Source organism: Tachypleus tridentatus, chromosome 6 (genome assembly GCF_004210375.1).
Source record: "Tachypleus tridentatus isolate NWPU-2018 chromosome 6, ASM421037v1, whole genome shotgun sequence".
Lineage (NCBI taxonomy): Eukaryota > Metazoa > Arthropoda > Merostomata > Xiphosura > Limulidae > Tachypleus > Tachypleus tridentatus.
In genome coordinates, this window is record NC_134830.1 from 101,995,837 (window position 1) to 102,016,019 (window position 20,183).

The 20,183-nt window shown below is 34.6% G+C and overlaps 1 protein-coding gene across 6 annotated transcripts in view; it reads right to left on the bottom strand.

Moving 5' to 3' along the window:
* LOC143253199 (uncharacterized) overlaps positions 1–20,183 on the bottom strand; it is a 48,490-nt gene that overhangs the window by 14,158 nt on the left and 14,149 nt on the right. For 2 of the 6 annotated variants that reach the window (XM_076506654.1, XM_076506653.1), the window contains exon 1: positions 14,881–14,904. The exons of 2 other annotated variants lie outside the window; for them this stretch is intronic. In XM_076506654.1, coding sequence (XP_076362769.1) covers positions 14,881–14,889 — 9 coding nt within the window. In that variant the 5' untranslated portion in view covers positions 14,890–14,904. Of the gene's footprint in view, positions 1–5,328; positions 5,395–14,880; positions 14,905–20,183 lie in introns of those variants that run through there. 2 more of the 6 variants (XM_076506656.1, XM_076506655.1) reach the window with 1 other exon arrangement.

The window sequence follows — 20,183 nt, forward strand, 5'->3', positions numbered from 1 at the left end:
GAGAAATTTATATGCAAAAACGGCTCGTTTGGGTTGAGAAAATATTTTACATAGAAGAGCGAACAACGTTTCGACCTTCTTCGGTCATCGTCAGGTATTGAGTTTATTTTGGGTCTAACTTTTTTAACAAGTACTTATCAGTAATTTAGGAAGTGTTAAGAGCCGATAAATCGCATGTGGATAAGGTGTGATAGATACAATCTTATCGTCACTACTAGTCTTGGTTGTTTCCACTTTAATTACAACATGAATGCTCATTCCAGTGCACAACGGGATAGCTGAGCGTCCATAATAAAAAGGTCGAAACGTTGTTCGCTCTTCTATGTAAAATATTTTCTCAACCCAAACGAGCCGTTTTTGCATATAAAAGTAAATCCATCTGTGATGAATAAGTGCCAAACATGAAAGAAACACAGTAAACTGCGTCATCAATATTTAATTCCAAGTCTATAAAACAAGTCTTAATAAAATAACAGTGATACAAATCCAGGTTTTGTTATAAAAAGGCGCCATCTATTCTAATCATGATGCTTAAAATCACCACTTTTTCAAACGACACACATAAATGTGTAAAAATCATTATTTCCTTTCTAAAGCATTGTTGAGAGCCAAATTCGTGTTAAGTGAATGTATTAAGCGATCGTTCGTGTAATGAATTTTATTATGAACCTAAGCACGCAAGTTCGATGTGTTTGAACAATACCAAAAAGCCATATGTATATAAAATATGAATAATTTCTGATCACCGTTTAAGGGCACCTTATTAAAACACTGAGAAAAAAATGTCGTTGGTTAGTTAGTTGTTGTTGTTAAGTATGCAGCTAAACAATGGACTATCTGTGCACGAGAAAAAGTAATACACTGAAGTGTTATTGTACACACAACGTACTGTTCACACACGCAATGATTCTTCTTACTTATTATAACGTAAACTATTTCAAACTATTTTTTTTATTAATTTTAGCTATGAGCAGTTTTCGCACGTGTAACCAAGAAAGTCGTTAGGCTGATTTTGTTCTAGCTACATTTGTTTATTTGTTTTTCGTTTCTTGAACATAACACTTGGTTTATCTATATCGGTACAGCTGTAAAGCTTGTGCATAAAGATCTCCTCTAATCATAGGTGATATCTCTGTTTCACCTTTTACGCTTGAGTGGGAATGACTAGAACATGGTTATTAACAGTCTCTGACGTTACAGATAAGATTTAGTCAGTCTACAACTTCATCTTAAAGGAGTTGTTCAGCTTAGAATTAAATCTTGGTGTAGTACAGCCAGCCTGACTAATCAGAAGAAGTGATTGATTATCGTTCAAAGGCACTGTACACGTTATTGTTTTGTGCTGTCTAAATTAAAATAATTTCATTGTATATTACATTTCGTGTTCAATCCATTTATTTATTTTCGCAGATCCAGTTAGTTTGAGTAAAACTCAGTACTATTTTATGATATATCTTGTCGAACCTCCCATTACACAATAGACCTACTTAATTTACTTTTTAGAAAATTGATTTTTAACTGAAAACAACACAAAATTGGTAGGAAAAAGAATATTTTCATGCCACGACAACAGGGTATAACTGTGGAGCATTTTGATAACATGTGGATAACCTTTACTTGAACTATTGTGTTACCGTGTCTAAATAAACGCTTCTCAGTTAAGGATTGGCATTTTCTGCAAGTTGAAATTGCCAATAAAAAGAGACAGTTATATAAGAGAGTTATCGAATCTAGAAATACTTTCCTAGAAGTTGGACTTTCTTCAATCTCTGCAGCAGCAGACTCAATGTCTGGTGCGTCCAGAATGACAAATCAGATGTTATCGAGTAATGGCATCTGGTGAATGTGAAACATTAATGTGTCATATGTACAGTACTTAGGGAGATCAGTTAGTGTCTGTTACACCAAAAATGATTGATTGAGTGGTATTTCCTGAAGGGTTTCGAGATGGAAAAGCATTTGGTAAGTCTGAGACGTTTTATGAGACAATATGAACAGGACATCCTGGTTATCGACTGCCAAATTATCCAGCCTCTGGTTAAGACCAGCTAAAAGGGACTGAACGTTCTGTTGGTAGATAAATTCTGCCAATCAAAGATGTTTTCCTGGAAGGTGGAACAGTGGGCACAAACTAGTGAAGACTGCCACGGGATAGTCGAGAGCTTCTAAAAGTTGGGATGTGTTCTGCCAGAATAAACGTGGATTGCAATACAAGCTGAAAACACGCAGAGCTAAGAAACGTCTTACTGGGAGCGAGTCCTTGCTGTGCTGCTCTGAGCCGGGAGCCAACTATTTGTGTGAGGCCAGGGTGCCTGAGTATGCCTATTGCACCACACCTGCAACGTCAGCACTGTCTCAGCAAGGTATTGACTAACAATCCACGAGGGAGAGGCTTTAATCACGACCACATATCTCTGTGTAACGAATATACCACCTACAATGTTCAAAGGTGTGACATAAGAAGATCTAGACCATCTAACTCTGGTAACTGCTTGCATGGCTGGCTTCAAAACAGCTTGAATGATCCAGGCCTAGACTCCATTGATCACCTAAGTGAGGTACAACTAGAAGGTTGGGATATATTCGTGGCTAAGTAGCAATGACAGTACCATGTAACGTGGTTATGGAGTCCAAATATAAAATAAACCTTCTTGTCCACCAATCAAGCAGCATTAGATTGAATAGTCATCTATCCGAAGAAGAAGGAAGTGGTAATGTTGATTTGTAATTATGATTGATTTACTATGCCAGAGTCGTAACGTTCATCCCAACTAGTGTAATAGGATGGTAAAACATCCATCTTTATACGTACAGAACAGAGATACACTCACACTCCTTTTAAACACTCTAAAGAATACAATTCTTGATATTCTAAAAACATACCATTTATTGCTCCAAATGTACTTAACAACTAATGTTGTTGTAGTTATGAAATGATTATTACATAATTTTAAGGGAAGAATTGGAGGGGTGGTACAATACAAATTTTGGTAATAACAGTATTTCTGTGAAAAATAAGTAAAGTAGAGAAGTTACAGGAACTCGTGTCAGTTGGCCTTCCAGACAATATATTTATGGAAATGTGTTTGAAAAGGCACATTATTTGTATTACTGTAAACAAATTAAAAATAAAATAATTAAAACAAATACTTTTTAACATCCTAACATGTTACTTTGATTTCTTAATGTAAGGTAATATGCTGGCTGATAATTATTCTGATTACAACCGGGCACATAATTAACGTCATGTAAGTGACCCACTCATCAACAACGTAGATTTAGTTCACTACTCAATTTTTCTTTTCCCTAGGAATGATTATATATAATTTATGATAACAAAAACAAGTTTAGGAAGGCTATATATATTTTGATGATAACAGTATTCCTGCAGAAAACAAATTAATTAATATTTCATTATGCCGTTTCAGCATGCATCTGTAAAAGTTTACAGTCATGAGATAAATTGCAATCTCTAAACAGTTATTTATCGAATTTTTGTGTTGAATATTTTACTTCTGATTTTTATTTTTATAAAACATGACAGTCATGCAAGTGGCAAACACAGTTTAAGCGAAATTTCAGGTAATACCGAATTTCCCACTTTAAAATCTACTATCCATGAATTACAAATTAATTACGACCATTAAGTGCAAAATTGTTTTTAACGTTGCGCAGTGATTCACAGTTACTAAAACAGGTAAAGTAAATGAAATTATAAAGATTTCGCGGTAAGTTATCATAAGTTCCATAATGGGACAATTTCTTGCCAGAACTACATGCAAAGTACCAGCCTATATAGATCACAAACAATAGTTCCTTCACACGAATCAATGGTCTTATACATACAATTTTTTTATATATACGACAAATAGACTGCCACTTACTTCAATGAAGATATTAATATCAGGCGATAAATATAAAGCTTTAACTTACTGCTATATATAGAGTTTCGGTACATGGCACAAGTTATGCGGCGTTTCAGTATTTCTTATATTTTTCTATTCACAAAACTACAAACAAGGTTTTCTTTCAACAATGGGAAGAATTCGTTATTTGTTTCTCCCATAAAGATTGCTCTAAATTAGTTAATTTTATTAAGGCATCACAATATGTTAATGAATTCTTGAAATGTATAATAACAGTTACTTTATTCTTTTTGTTATTATCCTTGACATTTGAGAACAAACTTTTCTAAAACGGGCAGCCAAACACGTTACTGTGTTTTCATAGAAAACAAATATAAATCTCCGCTTTAGGGACAAATTTAGGGACTTTGGAAACTCTTACACAGAATATTATCGATGACAGAAAAAGAGGCTTATGCACTCGTTTTATAAATTGTGTTTGTTTGTTTGTTGCAATTTCGCACAAAGTTACATGAGGACCATTTGCGTCAGCCATCCATAATTTAGTAGTGTAAGACTAGAGGAAGTCAGCTAGTCATCACCACGCATCGCCAATTCTAGGGCTACTATTTTACCAATGAATAGTAAGATTAATTGCAAAATTATAACGCCAGCTTGTTTGGTGTCACAGGGACTCCAACACGCGACCCACAGACTACTAGTCAAGCACCCTAACCAGATAGCGAGTTACAATTTCAAAGTTCAACACACGAATGCGATAAGGCGCTGAGTGTTTTGTACTTTGTTTCATAACTTAGGATACTTAATGATACTAAACCTCGTAACAGAGAACCAAGTTCAGAGAAAAAAAATGTCAGAACCAAACCACATTATAATGGTATTACTGCCACACAAATTGACAGAAACTAATCACAAATCCCTCTAAAAACCTCCTTTCATAAGAAGAATTATATTTCAAAAGACTATAACACTAAACTGTAGCATCGAAATGTTTTCATAGTAACTCCGGTATAATTTAGTACCGAAGTTACTTTAAGTCATAAAACTGGTACTGCTAAGTAAAAATACAGTTTTCATACATATGAGAACGCTTTCGGTATTCTTAATTACTCAACAAATCCAATAAATAGTGTTGTTGTTGTTTTGAATTAAGCACAAAGCTACACAATGGGCTATCTGTGCTCTGCCCACCACGGGTATCGAAAACCGGTTTTTAGCGTTGTAAGTCCGCAGACATACCGCTGAGCCACTAAGGGGCCTAATAAATAGTGAGAAATGAAGATGTGCTAATCAAATATAGGTATATATAATACTCAGAGGTTATGTAGGCAAAACATGCAAACAACTGTTTGCCATAAGTTCCGATAACAATACTTCAATATACCATCCGCCTACATCCTTAAAATACGTCTTCGATCATAAAATTGAGATCAAGCATATACAATATGCTCATATCATTTACCTTGCAACAATTCAGCGTGATCCCATGTCCTGCTGAAGGAAATTCAGTCATATCACTATATGAATGTTACGTTCCAAGGTGAACGATTACAGTATGTTTTTTATTTCCAATAATCTACTCGCACGATAACGAAATCAACATTCTTATCTGTTGTGAGAATATAAACAAGCAATGTTCATTTCAAGTATTATTAAAGTTACGTAGTAAATAATTAAAGGAAGTAAGCAAGGTCGACTAAATTCCTACAACGCTGATGTTGTTAAAAGAAACACCATTGTAAACGAAATATCATTGATTTAAAGGACTCAAACTAGGTTTCTCCATTCTGTGACATTTGTGTGGTTTCTCTGTGTAAAGTGCGAAACAAAATGGACGACACAGATAGTTGTTTTCATTACTCGTTTAAAACACGTGAAGTATTTGGAATGTACGATAAGGTTTAACACGTGATTCATTTTGAACTGGATATACATCTTATATCACCCAAAGATAACGGGCATCTGAAATGAACCACAAGGCCGATAGCTCACATCACACTGCAATGTAGTGGTATACACATGAACAATACAGAAAGATCTTGTCGTCCCGAAGTTTTAACACACTAGCCAACCAACAATAAATTTTGGACAACAGCCTAAGGCTAACACCTACCTGTCCTACTTTCTCCTCTAGCGACGGTAAAGCACTGCGAATATCAAACTATACTTCCTGACTGACGAGCTTAGCTCTATGCTCATTCTTGATAGGTGTCCTAATTTGTATAACCTAGTCGGGGTTTTTTTTTTTCTTTCGTTTTATTTGTTGTATTGATAAAGTAGTCAAATAAGTTTCACACGACTGTTTCAACACTTCGTACGTTATGATACATAGAAAATTACATTCAGATATCAGAATATGTGAAAACAATACATATGATGAAAATAATTGTTTAATTCAATCCCCTGTGCGTCGCTTTTAGTCTTAACATTGTTTATCTACGTCAAAAGAAATGTTTTCTTTATATGTGGTGTTCTAATATAAAATAAATTTATCGGTTATAAACACAAAATAATAAAGCTCCTCTGCACTACGTTAAATCTGCTTGTTAAATCAGTTTCACTGGATGTAGGGCAAGCAACAATCAGTAAGGATATCCACATACTGCTTGTGTAAGACGGGGTGATTTTTTTTTCTTTTCTTAAACCAATTTTTTCTATAAATATATTTTAGTTTCTTCCATAGTGTTAATAGTTACAAAGAATTTAACAACATCTGGTGATAACATTCTTCGAATATTCTTACATAATATGTTTATTACAGTCATTTAGCGACATCTGGTAATAACTTCGTAGTTGAATACTGTCGATCATAAACATATTCATATGACTTTTTCTTTATAATTAACCTTCTTTATAAAGCTCTATTTTTTCCGTTGTATGTAGTACTACTTAATAGCTTTCCAGAAACATGAATTGTCAAACAAATTAGAAAAATGTACAAAGTAAAATAATCTTATAATGCCCTAACACTGCTACAGCTCACTCGACAGCTATGCTTTATCAGGATTTTTATAAGTTATTGCCGTTTTTGTGTTCTCAAACATAATTTCTTACAAGCTTAGTACTTCATAGTATCACGAGTCTCAAAAACTGCTTCACAGCTTTATTTACATATTAAATTATCACAGCTTATTCCAACCTAAGCTACAACTACTACAAGTTTTCATACACATCAATTTTTCTTTTATATTTGAATAATTTTCTGTCTCGTAGATATGCCTGACTCGCGACTGAAGTCACATGGACAGCATCTGTTTCCTGTAAGGATCTTTGTTTGAAGAGATACAGTCAGACTAAATACATTCACTTGTGTTAATGATTTTTCGTCGAAAACCATGATACGTGTTAACTTTTTTGATTACAATGCAACATTATATTTTTGCTCAAACACCTGGCGCTCGTAATTAGAATATTACATGCAGTGCTGGTAGCATAGAGGCATCACACGAAACAAGAACTTATGACAGTCATGGTTTGAAAACTAGCTCACGTGACGTTGTAGAAATAACAATAACTGACGTAAGAATATATCTATTTAAGTGTGAAAGTTTGTAGGTTATTTCCATAGAATTTCTAAGCATTCCTCTATAGTACTTTCCCTTCAGTGACCAGTACTTCTACTAACCTTACGAAATAAACAGGACTAGAAACTGAGAAATTCAGCCATGTGGATCAGTAAACACCCTGTTCTTGGTTGATGCAAACACCTAAAAAATAAATCATGATATACAATACCCATTCATTATATATTAGCGCGAAGATAACAAAAACCTACGAGAAGTAATCGTACATTCAATTTGAAACTTTTTAACAATACACTAAATATTCACTTAACATTTTTCACCGTTATAGATGGTACAAGCGTTTTTTATTAACGATATATACTTATTAACGAAAGACGTAAGTTCAAAAAATTCAACTTTCATTATTAACAAACCATGAACTAAGAAATGAGTCAAAATTTATACAGCAGTTTTGTTGTTGTTGTCATATGCACAAGAATCTTCTGCTTTTTTTAGCTGAACGTTTACGGATTGTTTCACACCTATAATTATACGCTTCAAACTGTTTCTACACCAGATCCGTAAGATATGAATATTAACCCTGCTTAATACTTTACTTAATGACTCCTTCTTGCTAAATAAAAGCTATTAGATATACCAGTGGATACTCAAAGCGATAATCCTTTGATACTATTATAAGGTCGACTGCACATTTTTTTTTATTTATTAATGACTATTTTTAATAACGATGAAGTATAAAAGCATTTTATAGGTTTGGTTTGTTTTGAATTTTGCGCAAAGCTGCTCGAGAGCTATCTGCACTAGCCATCCCTAATTTAGCAGTGTAAGGCTAGAGGGAAGGCAGCTAGTCATCACTACCCACCGCCAACTCTTGGCCTATTATTTTACGAATGAATAGTGGGACTGAGCGTCACGTTATAACGCCCCCACGGCTGAAAAGGTGAGCATGTTATGTGTGATGGGGATTATGAGTCGATTGTCTTAACCACCTGGCCATGCCGGTCTGGTCTCTCGTATTTGACTAAAATGTGTTTGACAACAATTTTATTGAAATAGAACTTTGTTTTTCCAATGATACGCCAATTTTATGCAATAAAGTTCTAACTGTTTTGCAACAAGGGGTAATTTATCATCTTGAAAAATACACGCTATAATTACCTACCTCATTAGATTCTCACTTGGGAACAAATAAATCGAAAACTGGAAATAAACTTTCAAGACGTCTTCAAAAACAAAACTATATAGAAAATATCTGGGTGACACATTGTCCTTTTTTTTTTCTGAATTCTGGTGAGACACTGTTCGTATCCCGTCTTAATATTTAAACTCAATAGCAATAACAACAGAAAATTAAAACCTATTACTAAACGAAATCACACATTCTATAAACGTTTGTGTTATAGCTTCAGTAATCCATTTTTTCATCTTCAATTTACTTCAGTATGTGTGCATGAGGTTAAATGTTAATAGACTGTACCAGTTTTATATATTTATAATATCCAAATGTCTGTCTGTCACGCCCTCTCTTTTCTGAACGTCTAATCATAGAAACAAATATACTTATATATCAAAATGCTTATTTTCAGTTCCCCGCTGGTACAGCGGTAAGTTTGCGGATATACAATGCTAAAATCAGGGGTTCGATTTCCCTAGGTGGACTTAGCAGACAGTCCGATGTGGCTTTACTATTAGAAAATACACATACTCTTATTTTCAAAATTACATTCCAAATTGGTAGATAATTTTGTTTTGGAAACTTAAAATATCATGCAAGGCACGTACGAGAAGTAGGAGCAATGTACCTGTTTTTGCACTGGTTAAAAAGGAAAATTCTTTTTTAGAATTCTTAAAATCTCATATTATTTCTCCTAATCATTCCATCCACGATCAATTATGTGGTAAAATCATTTAAAAAGTTGGAAAAGTCTCCATTCGTGCGCTTTCCCTCCCTATCTCTTTCTTCCATACATATATGCCTATACTCTAAGTCCCTTTAACTGCCAAAAGCTTGTGCTTTCACTCGAACATGCAAGCACACTCCCTCAATTAAATAGGCTTGCTTCAGCCATACATTTTACTTTGCTTGCACGTACTCGCAAGAATAAGCTACACGGTGCTTTACACAAACGTTTAGAAAAGGCAAAAACTCATTTATACTGTATTGCAACAAAAACGTAGCAAATCTATTCTTTATTAAATGAAAAAACTAAGACATAAAAGTCAGAACACTCTGCAAACGACACTTGGCCACACCGCTGAAATCAGGACAACAAAAGGTAAACAATTCCTTTTGGAAGCTTAAAATGTCATGCAAAGCATGTGCAAGCATAGCAGCAATGTACCTGGTTTAGCCCTGCTTAAAGTTAGCTTTAGCAAACTTTTCTCTCGCATTGATATTTTTATTGACTTTAATCAAAATATTTAGTTACGTAAAGAAATAACTTTGATTTGTTGACAAAATAAAATCACGATGAATATGGTAAATTTAATCAAAACCATATTCATCCGAGCGATGCCGGGTACTGGGTATATATTTCATGACGACGAGAAACCCAGTTGAGGTAAAAATGCATTCCCAAGATGGCTGTGATCAAATCTTTAATTAAAATAAAATAGTAACATGTTTTGTTAACCTGAAGATGACATAAGAAGGTCGAAACATTGTTCTGTATATTATTTTAAAGTTTTAATACACAAACTAGCAATTTTGAGAAAACATGGGTATGTATTTGTCATTTGGTTCATATACTTTTTTAAATGTCGGTAGTATGCACAATACACATACATGAATTTACTGCACCACGTCGAATAAATTGATTTCAATACCCACCCGACCTTCGAAAAAAAAATCTTCGACAACGACTTTTCTTGCACTCAGAAAAATGACAAAAAAACAGTTGCATCCAGCGGAAAATATCCTCCCGCTAACTAACGAATCTGAGTATTCACTGCATCCAAAATAAAAATCATTTGTCAAAAATGTATTGTATTCAGTCTCAGTTGTTTAAAAACAAACGCAATGAAATTAATTACCTTTAGTGAAATAACGCATGAAAAGACAAAAGCGGGTTGTAAACGGACCACTGGATCATATTGTATATAAGTTCTGGTCCAACGGATAAGGTTAAGTGCATTTTTTTTTTTATTTATTAATCACTATTTTTAATAATGATGAAGTATAAAAGCATTTTATAGGTTTGGTTTGTTTTGAATTTTGCGCAAAGCTGCTCGAGGGCTATCTGCACTAGCCGTCCCTAATTTAGCAGTGTAAGACTAGAGGGAAAACAGTCATCACCACCCACCGCCAACTCTTGGGCTACTCTTTTATCAACGAATAGTGGGATTGACCGTCACATTATAATGCCCTCACAATTGAAAGGGCGAGCATGTTTGGTGTGACTGAGATTCGAACCCGTGACTCTCAGATAACGAGTCGAGTGCCCTAACCATCTGGTCATGCCGGGCCCATTTTATCGGTCAATAACCTTTTGTCAGAAGGAAACTATCGTCTATCACATAATTTTTCTACAGAAGGAAGTATGCTATCACAAAATGTATTTTCTATTTAACTTCCTCCTCCCAGTGGTTTAATGGTAAGCTTATCAAGGTTTTTACAAGCATTACAAATTTTGTGTTTGTATTAAAAAGTAAAAAGGTAAAATGTTTTTTTTTTGCGAATCAAATTTTACCTTTATGCAAAGTAGAAAAAAAAACAAATATTTAAACGTACTCTAAATGTGTACATGTAACCAACAAATATTACAGATAATAGACACTGAATATAATGATATTAAAAACAAGGATAGTTTTTTAACCTTAAAGCAGTGGTTCCCAACTTTTTATGCCCCGCACCCCTAAAAAATTTTAATATGTTCTTGCACCCCTCACAGTAATTATTTATTTAAGAATAAAGGTAAAGATGGCCAAAACAAATGTTATCTCGCACCCCTGGTTGGGAACTACTGCCTTAAAGCATAGGTTAAAATATCTGTGATCGAAATCAAAGTTATTTAACTATCCAAAGCATTTAGAAGTTTGACGTTATCAAAATTAAACATTCACCCTCAGTGACTCAGCAGTAATTCTGAAAGCTTATAACGTTACAAACTGGGTTTCGATACCCGCGGTGGGTATAACGCACTTTTCCCACTGTGTAGCTTTGTGATTAATAACAAACAAGCATGCTATACTGTACAATGTCTTCTTTCAAGTAATACTTATTCCAGTTTCCTATAAACACATATAAATTTAAAATGTTATCTTTATTTCGTTATAAACATGCTGAAAGCCTAATTTCCTTTATTAGCACAAAACTACAAGAAATCCTATAAACATACATTCATTTCAAATCTCCTTTAGAAAAGACACACCTACTTTTAAGACATCGGTTATTTTTCTGTGACTTAATTTCGACTCCAACTTTTTGTGTTCATAAAACGGCCTAGTGGTTGGGACATCTGGTCTATAAATCTGAGGATTTATAGTTCATGCTCTATTATCGCAAAAACACGTTCCACATTATAGAAGATCCCTGAGTGCATTTTAAGATTGATGACAAAATTCTATAGTTGTCAGACAAGAATTGGCGATGGATGCTGTTAAATAGTGCACTCTCTTTAGTCTAACAATCCGACATTAGGTGCTTAGTGACCATTTTATGCTTTAACTGTTTGTTTAAAAAATTGCACAAATTTACACATATAGTTATCTGTGCATAGCCGCCCTTAATATTCTATTTAAAAATTAATTTCAACCTGTACGGGTATCGAACCCTTATTTACAGCGTACAAGCTCGTAAATTTACCACTGAGTGGTCAAAAGACCTATTTATAGACCATTTCAGTTTGTTTTTGAATTTCGCGGAAAGTTACACGAGAACTATCTGCGCTATCCTTCCCTAATTTAGCAGTGTAAGACCAGAGGGAAAGCAGCTAGTCATCATCACCCACCATGCGTCACAGTACGTTTCTGTTAGACTATACTCCGGCTATGTCTCACAAATTATCCTGTACTACAAATAACCTGTTGCTTATTACAAATATATATGGTGAGTATAAAGCGTTTAACCCTGATATTGTTTGTTTCAGTTGACATAAATCAAGTAGTTAAATGCTATTTTCTTACATCATATTTCACAGTGAATTAACGTGCTGTAATAAAGGATGGGTCGTTTCAGTGTGACGGATTTACCGTTTTACATTTATTTTAATATCTGCGTTTGTTTCATTTTGATGCATGTGACTATATTGTCGAATGTGTATTGCACAAGTCCCACCTGTTCTCTAAATTTGTAGAAGATTCTCGAAAGCAAGAATCAACAATATATGGTTTACGAAACCACTAACGAGTTTTCTAATATTGCTTAACCTTGGAGAATCTCGCCTAGTTGGTATAAAAGCTAGTCGACAGACAGTAATAATATACTGTTGGCTAACTACAGTCACTATACTATAAGCCTTGAAAGCTGTAATTGTGGTTAATTATCCCCTCTCGTTGGCACACCGGTATGTCTAAAGACTTACACCGCTAAAACAGAGTTTCGATACCCGTGATGGGCAGAGCGCAAACAGTCCATTGTGTAGCTTTGTGCTTAATTCCAAACAAATAAAATCATTAATCGGAAAACTACAGTATTTGACTAGGAACGTTTATAAATTTCGAACTTTGTACACCGTTCAATTTCAGACAATTAATTAATTACTATTTCTACATAGACATTAAGTATCTTGTATATAACAGAAAATATATATATGAAACGTTATGAACTTGCAGAGGATGGTTTTTGCTGGAAGTTCGTCGGCAAAGAGTCAACTTATGAACGGTGTAAGGCCAACCAACTAAGCTAGCTAGTTTAAGCGAGGTGTAACAATATCAGCTCAGAATTAATTTGATCGTCGTGGACCTGCACCATCGATAAAATATTCAGTTCTAGACTCAGTATAGTTTGTAAAGAAACTTTACAAAGTTGCATATAAAACAATATTTGTAATAACTACTTGTAAAAACCGTTATTATAAATTGTCTTGTTGTTTATATATTAAAATAAATTTATGTTAAGAAAGAAAATACTGTGCATCAATCTTTTTAGCAAATATAATAAATTTGATATATATCGAAATTCAATTAATTTCTAAAATTAAAACTGGCTATTTGAAATTGTAATACCTAACGTACGTAACAAAATAAATCGAAGATTAGTCCGAGATAAATGGTAATACCTAACATCGATTATTCACGCGAAATTATACATGGGCCGTCATTAATTTTTAATTGACACGTTAGAGTGGGGACAGCTAATCAATATCACCGAATATCTTGGACTATTTTATTCGAATAGGAGGATTTTACTGTCACTTGTATAACACACTTACGACCCGAACACGCAGATCATAATTTTTCTTCTACATTAACGGGGCACAAATCATGACCTCTCGCATCCAGTAACAAAAGGTGTATTAAAGTAAAGTGCGATTACCACTTTTCACAATTTTGAAAGCAAAGTATGGCGTATGAGTAAACACAAACTTTTGTCAGTTTACAAAGCTGAACTTTGTTTAAAGAATAAAGATGAAACATTCTATGATTTAAATGGATTGATATTTAAGAGCGACATTTTTAGCAGAAGCACAACCTCCACACATACAGTCATCTGGTAATCAGTATTGTATAGGTGTAATGGTACTTTCAACATAGAATGTTGGGGTGAATTACGTGCTCTCTTAAACTGCTATCTAAAATATATCAGTAATCAAGATAGTTAGTAGTCACAAACATAATAACAGAAAAAATTGTTTTATATTTAAGCACAGAGCTATACAATAGGCTATCTGTGTTCTGCGAACCGTGGGTATCAAAACCTGGTTTCTAGCGTTGTGTGTCTGCAGACATGCCGCTGTGCCGCGGGGAGGGGCGGTAACAGAAGAGCAAATCTTTATATCTGTTGATTGACAGAAGAACTTTGTGTTCTCTCTCAGTCTCTTTTTGGGGGGAGACTATAAGTTAGTTTATTACTTTTTTGACTGGCTATGCCTTGTAAGTTATAATTTATTTCAAACCAAGAAATTATATAACTGTTTCACAGCTGTCGTCACAAGAGTTTTAAGTATATAATACACGTATTAGGTGGACCTGTTATACTTTATAAAGTAATTACTGTAAGCATGTCTTGTTTGCTAAACAGTACAAATTATTTAAATATATATCAGAATTACAAAATATGGAAAAATGATTCGAATATAAAAAGCAACAATCTAATTTAGAACAAGTAACTTAGTAAATTACCAGAGGTTGTTTAGTGTCAGGAAAATTGTTTAATAATGTCAAGTCGAGAAACGTTAGAAAAAAAAAACAACACTTTCTTGTAAATAATCAGTTTGGACAACGTACTTGTTAACCTAGCATGTATAATATACTTTAACACTAATAAGTGTTATTAAAACTTGGTGTTTCAATGCTAAAACCATCTCGTCTCGACTTTCCTCTCAACTTACCTCTAACATCCCGTAGACACCAGAATAAATATTTTGTAACTTTAGGCACGTATTTTTAAGTAGGTAAATAAATCTAACTACCATACATATTTATTAATTTGAAAACCAAAGACTTCAACATATGAACTGCATGTCCAACTGATATAAATCGTTGTATTTCATCTTTTTTTACGTTTACATATCTGTTCATGCATTGCGCAAAAAATCGATTTAGCACTCGCTAGTACTGTTCTTCGTGCGTGGAAGGTTACTCTTATCAAAAACCACACTTATCAAAATTTAATAAAAAAACAAGATTACACCATTACTATGTTGCAGACGAGTGAAAATGACAACACTTCGATAAAAATTCACTGGAACTCGTATTTGCCTCAACATTACATTGCTGATGTATTGGAACAATAATATCAAAGTGTGTATCCAATTATCACCCAACAAAAATATAATTTCTGTGATGTCGAGAAAACCCACTTGTAGAGAAAAATATATATGTAAAAATATAATTTATCTTCCCTCTACGCTTAATTTCTTTTCTTTCTTTCTTTTTTAACTAACAAGAGCTTTGTGTATTTGTAGTGCGCTGTCTAGACTACTTTCTCTAACACCATTACTAATCTCCTGGTGCAACACTACCAGTAACAATGATATAATAGCGTTTATGTAAGGGTAAAACTCTTGCTTTCATTTTCAAACTGACAGTGGGTTTTCGTGATTGCGCAACGGCGACCAGTATGCCTCGCTAGACTTACATTCACTCACATACAAACATACATTTTCTCTCCCTCTCTCTGATAGCGTTATGCATCGTCGCACTGGACAATCAATCTCTACAAACCATAGAGGGCGCTCGAATTCAAGGTTAGAAGGTCTGGCCTTCAGGCTGTTGACACCTGCGCTTTAGAACCGGAGAGGGAGGGAGAGAAATATTCACAGCATTTCGAAATAAAGTAAAGTATATATAGTCCAATGTATTATGTCCAATCAAGTTAAACCCACGCCGTCTTCTAAATCAGAATTTCCTTTTTTATCAGCTGTACTTAACGTAATCAAAATTTATTTTATTCCTTTTTTTATGATATTGCTGTCAAAAAGCTGCTCTTCACAGCAAGTTGCGAATTCTTAATGCATTGGTGTAGGAAGCAATAAAATATTAATAAGACACAAACGTATGCATGTGTTTGGTTTCTATGTATAATAATAATGTTGTATATAAATGATTATACTATTTGTAATATACTGACTTTGTGTGTTACTAATTTAAACGAGTTATGAAAAACCCATCACCTACAGAAAAAAAAAAAACAAATAAGTTTTCAAATCTTGTAAATACACTTCATATTTTACCGGTATTGGTATTTTCAACATTATTATTTGTTTTTGAAGTTCGCACAAAGCTACACGAGGGCTACCGCAATAACCCTCTTTAATTTAGCAGTGTAAGACTAGAGAAAAGGCAGCTAGTCACCACCACTCACCGCCAACTCTTGGGCTACTCTTTTACCAATGAATAGTGGAATTGACTGTCACATTACAACGCTCTCACAGCCGAAACGACGAGTATCTTTGGTGTGACGGGGATTTAAACTCGAGACCCTCAGATTACGAGCCGAGCGCCTTAAACACCTTGCCATTTCGGACCTTTTCAATATGAAAAGCACCTTATAGAAGCGAATGAAGGCTCATGGATCAACTTCCAGATAAAAGTTCCTTAGGATTCGAGTGTAACCATACCTAATTTTGAACTACCGACCAGAAGGAATAGATCCATTTAACAATATCTACAACCACAAGAATGAGAGTATGTGGTATGTTCAGCAGAGAAAACTTTGAATGTTTTAATCCGCACCACAGTTCTGTAACCACAAGTCTACCACCGGTCTAGTCATGTTCTATTCAATTTTCGTAACATTTTCATGTCATTTGTTTTTTGCAATATTCTTCTGCAATTGTTTTTTAATTTGAACTTACTTAACCTTCCTTTATCTCTCTCATTACTACACTCCATGTGCTTTCTAAACACGTCTGTTTCATCCTAACATTTCCCTTTTTACTTTCTCCGTCTCTTTATCAGGGCCTGGCATGGCCTAGCGCGTTAAGGTGTGCACTTCGTAATCTGAGGGTCGCGGATTCGCGCCCGAGCCGCGCCAAACACGCTCGCCCTCCCAGCCGTGGGGGCGTTATAATGTGACGGTCAATCCCACTTTTCGTTGGTAAAAGAGTAGCCCAAGAGTTGGCGGTGGGTGGTGATGACTAGCTGCCTTCCCTCTAGTCTTATACTGCTAAATTAGGGACGGCTAGCACAGATAGCCCTCGAGTAGCTTTGTGCGAAATTCCCAAAAAAACAAACAAACAAATCACATAAATATATACTCGTACAGTCTTTTTTCTTACGACTTATTCACCTTTTAATTCTAGCTCCCTAACTTCCTTTTTTATTGCAATTTATTTCTATTTTTGTTCTTTAGAGTTTACTCTTTCTCACTGGCATGTCTTTAATTATCTCTTTTTCTCTTACAGTGCACTAACTTTACCATAAAAAGGTGATTTTTTCCTTCAAATTCAAAATGGATAACCGAATGGTTAGGAAACCTGACTCAAATTCTGAGAATCGTGGGTCTGAATCTCTCTCCCACCAAACATGCTCGCCTTGTCAGTCATGGGGTGGAGAGGGGTTATAATATTATGGTCAACTCCACTATTCCTTGGTAACAGAGTATCCCAAGAGTTGGAAGCAGATGGTAATAACTTGTCTTTTAGTCTTTCATTATTAAAATAGAGAAGGCTAGCGCAGATAGCTTTGTGCGAAATTCAAACCAAAACCTTTCAGTTCTTCTTCCTCCCAAAATTGGTATTACCCACTCGTTTTCTTTGTCGGCTTTAATTAATTAAATTTCTCTTCATATCCTTCGTCTTTTTAACTATTACTTTTCTAAAGTTACTACATTGTTATCAATACCTCCTTTATTCTTACTATTCATTATTATAATTATATTTGTCTTTATTTACTGGGCCACTGTTTGTAACTTTGCATATCGGCTCGCATAATGAACATCTCTGCCTTTCTTTGTATCCACCCACTTTATTTTTTCTCCTTGTACATTTAACTGAATTCCCTATGGTCGCCCCACATATATTTCTATAATATTTCTGTAGAAATCATGTTTTAAACCTGTCTGATGTTTCATTACAACTTGGACTCTTCACCATCTAAAACGCTATTATACTATATATTAAACTACCATAATAGATTTCTAGAATTAGTGTAAAGCAGTCAGAACATTAACGAATGTTCATTCGTACTTGATACAAGGTTCCTACAATATAAATATACAAGCATCGAATACTTCTGAAACATAATTGTGTGACTTGAATTTATTACTCAAGATGATGTATCATTTACTCGAGATTCGCTCCGAACTGAACAAAGCCTATACTTTAATTATAAAATGAAAATCCAAAAGAAAGAAACCCAGTCAACAGCGCCCTTCGCCAATTATTCATCTGATCTTAATTGAACAATAGAAATTGATTATCATTCCTATAACGAACTTACGGGTCCAAAATACAGAATTCATTTTTTCAGACCAAAAGTCACAAACACTTGGCGCTCATGTTCACATTCTTGGTGGCAGCTGACCACTTGGCTGACCAAAAAGTAATTATTGGTAGGTTTTGCTTTTGTCGGTGCTGCCATCTATACTTATTTTTTTCTTTCCATAAAGGTATTCCGCGAGTATTTTAATACAACTGTATCAGCTGGCTAATCCGTAGATTAAATGATTGTATCAACACTAATGGTATTCACAACAACATTACAAAATTCTATTGCAACACTGCTTAACTAAACACCAAAGCCGTAATTTTGTTTATGTTTGATAATCATACACATTTAATAAAATACAGATCTTTACACGATATATCAAAATGATTTATGAGTAGCTTCGGAAATTTAAATCTCGTACTAACCATTTTGTTGAATAATAAAATCAGAGAGAAAACAAGCACGAAGGCTCGAGTGTATTTTTCGCTAGCCACCCAACCTAACCCGTAGTTCGACAACAATTAGTAACAACAACATAATACCGGGGAAAAAAGAAAGAAGAAAGGCAAAACTGACAATCACATACGACCACAAAATCTGTTACACCCCTTAACATTACTAGTACTAGCAAAAAGTATTCATGCGTGCAACGGCGGACCTGATATGACCACGTGATTACGGGGATGGACTAGCAATCTGAGGATCACGGGTTCGAATTTCTGTTCCACCAAACATGCTCGCCCTTTCAGCTGTAAGGGCGTTATAAAGTGACCATTTTTATCTCACAACTCGTTGATAAAAGAGTATTCCAAGAGTTGGCGGTGGGTGGTGATGATTAGCTGCCTTTCCTCTTAGTCTTTCACTGCTAAATTAGAGACGGATAGCACGAGGCAACCCTTGTGTAATTTTGCACTAAATTCAAAACAAACTAGCTCAGACAGCCACAGTGTACTTTTGCATGAAATTAAAAATAAACAAACAGCGGTATATATTTCATTGGCTTCAGAAGGATGGGACTCTCTGTAGCTCAGCGGTAAGTCTAAAGACGTGCAATTCTAATACCCGAGTTTCGATACTCATGGTGGGCACAGCACAGACAGCGCATTACATATTTATTTGTTGTTAAGCACAAAAGAGACACTGCGCTATCTGTGCTATGTCTACCACGGGTATAAAGAAACTAGGAACTTACCGCTGAGTTCTTGGGAGGCAATGTGCAGTAAGTTATAAGGGAAAATATGCTGGAACAGTTTCTAAATTTATTTTGAGGCTTAGCACACCCAAAACTCCAGAATGTTTCATTGTGTTCGGTGGTTGGGAAGTGGAATAATTTTATTTACACACATTTTAACACAAGCAACAATAACAAAAAAATTGTATCTAAAAATTCTAACTGGTTCAAATATTTGGTAAATATAATTGATATTCCCTAATTTTGAAATAGGTTATCGTGAGCATATGGAATGTCTGTCTCTTTTTAAAACCACTAGGTGACAAGATATAAACCGGAGAAAGGTTAATGTACCCATATTAAGATGTTCAATAAAATATTATCTAGCTGAGTTGTTCGTTTCAGATATACAGCGCATGAGCAGTGGATGTCCCATTTTCTTCAAACAAGATAACTGAATCAGACTCACAACGTATTTATTGTCTAGATTATCCTGTGTTAGGAGGCTAAACATTATAAGCTATAAAACTGACGAACAATACTGAACGCAAATAACGAGTTATTGAAGTCAAACGCTCGATATAACACAAC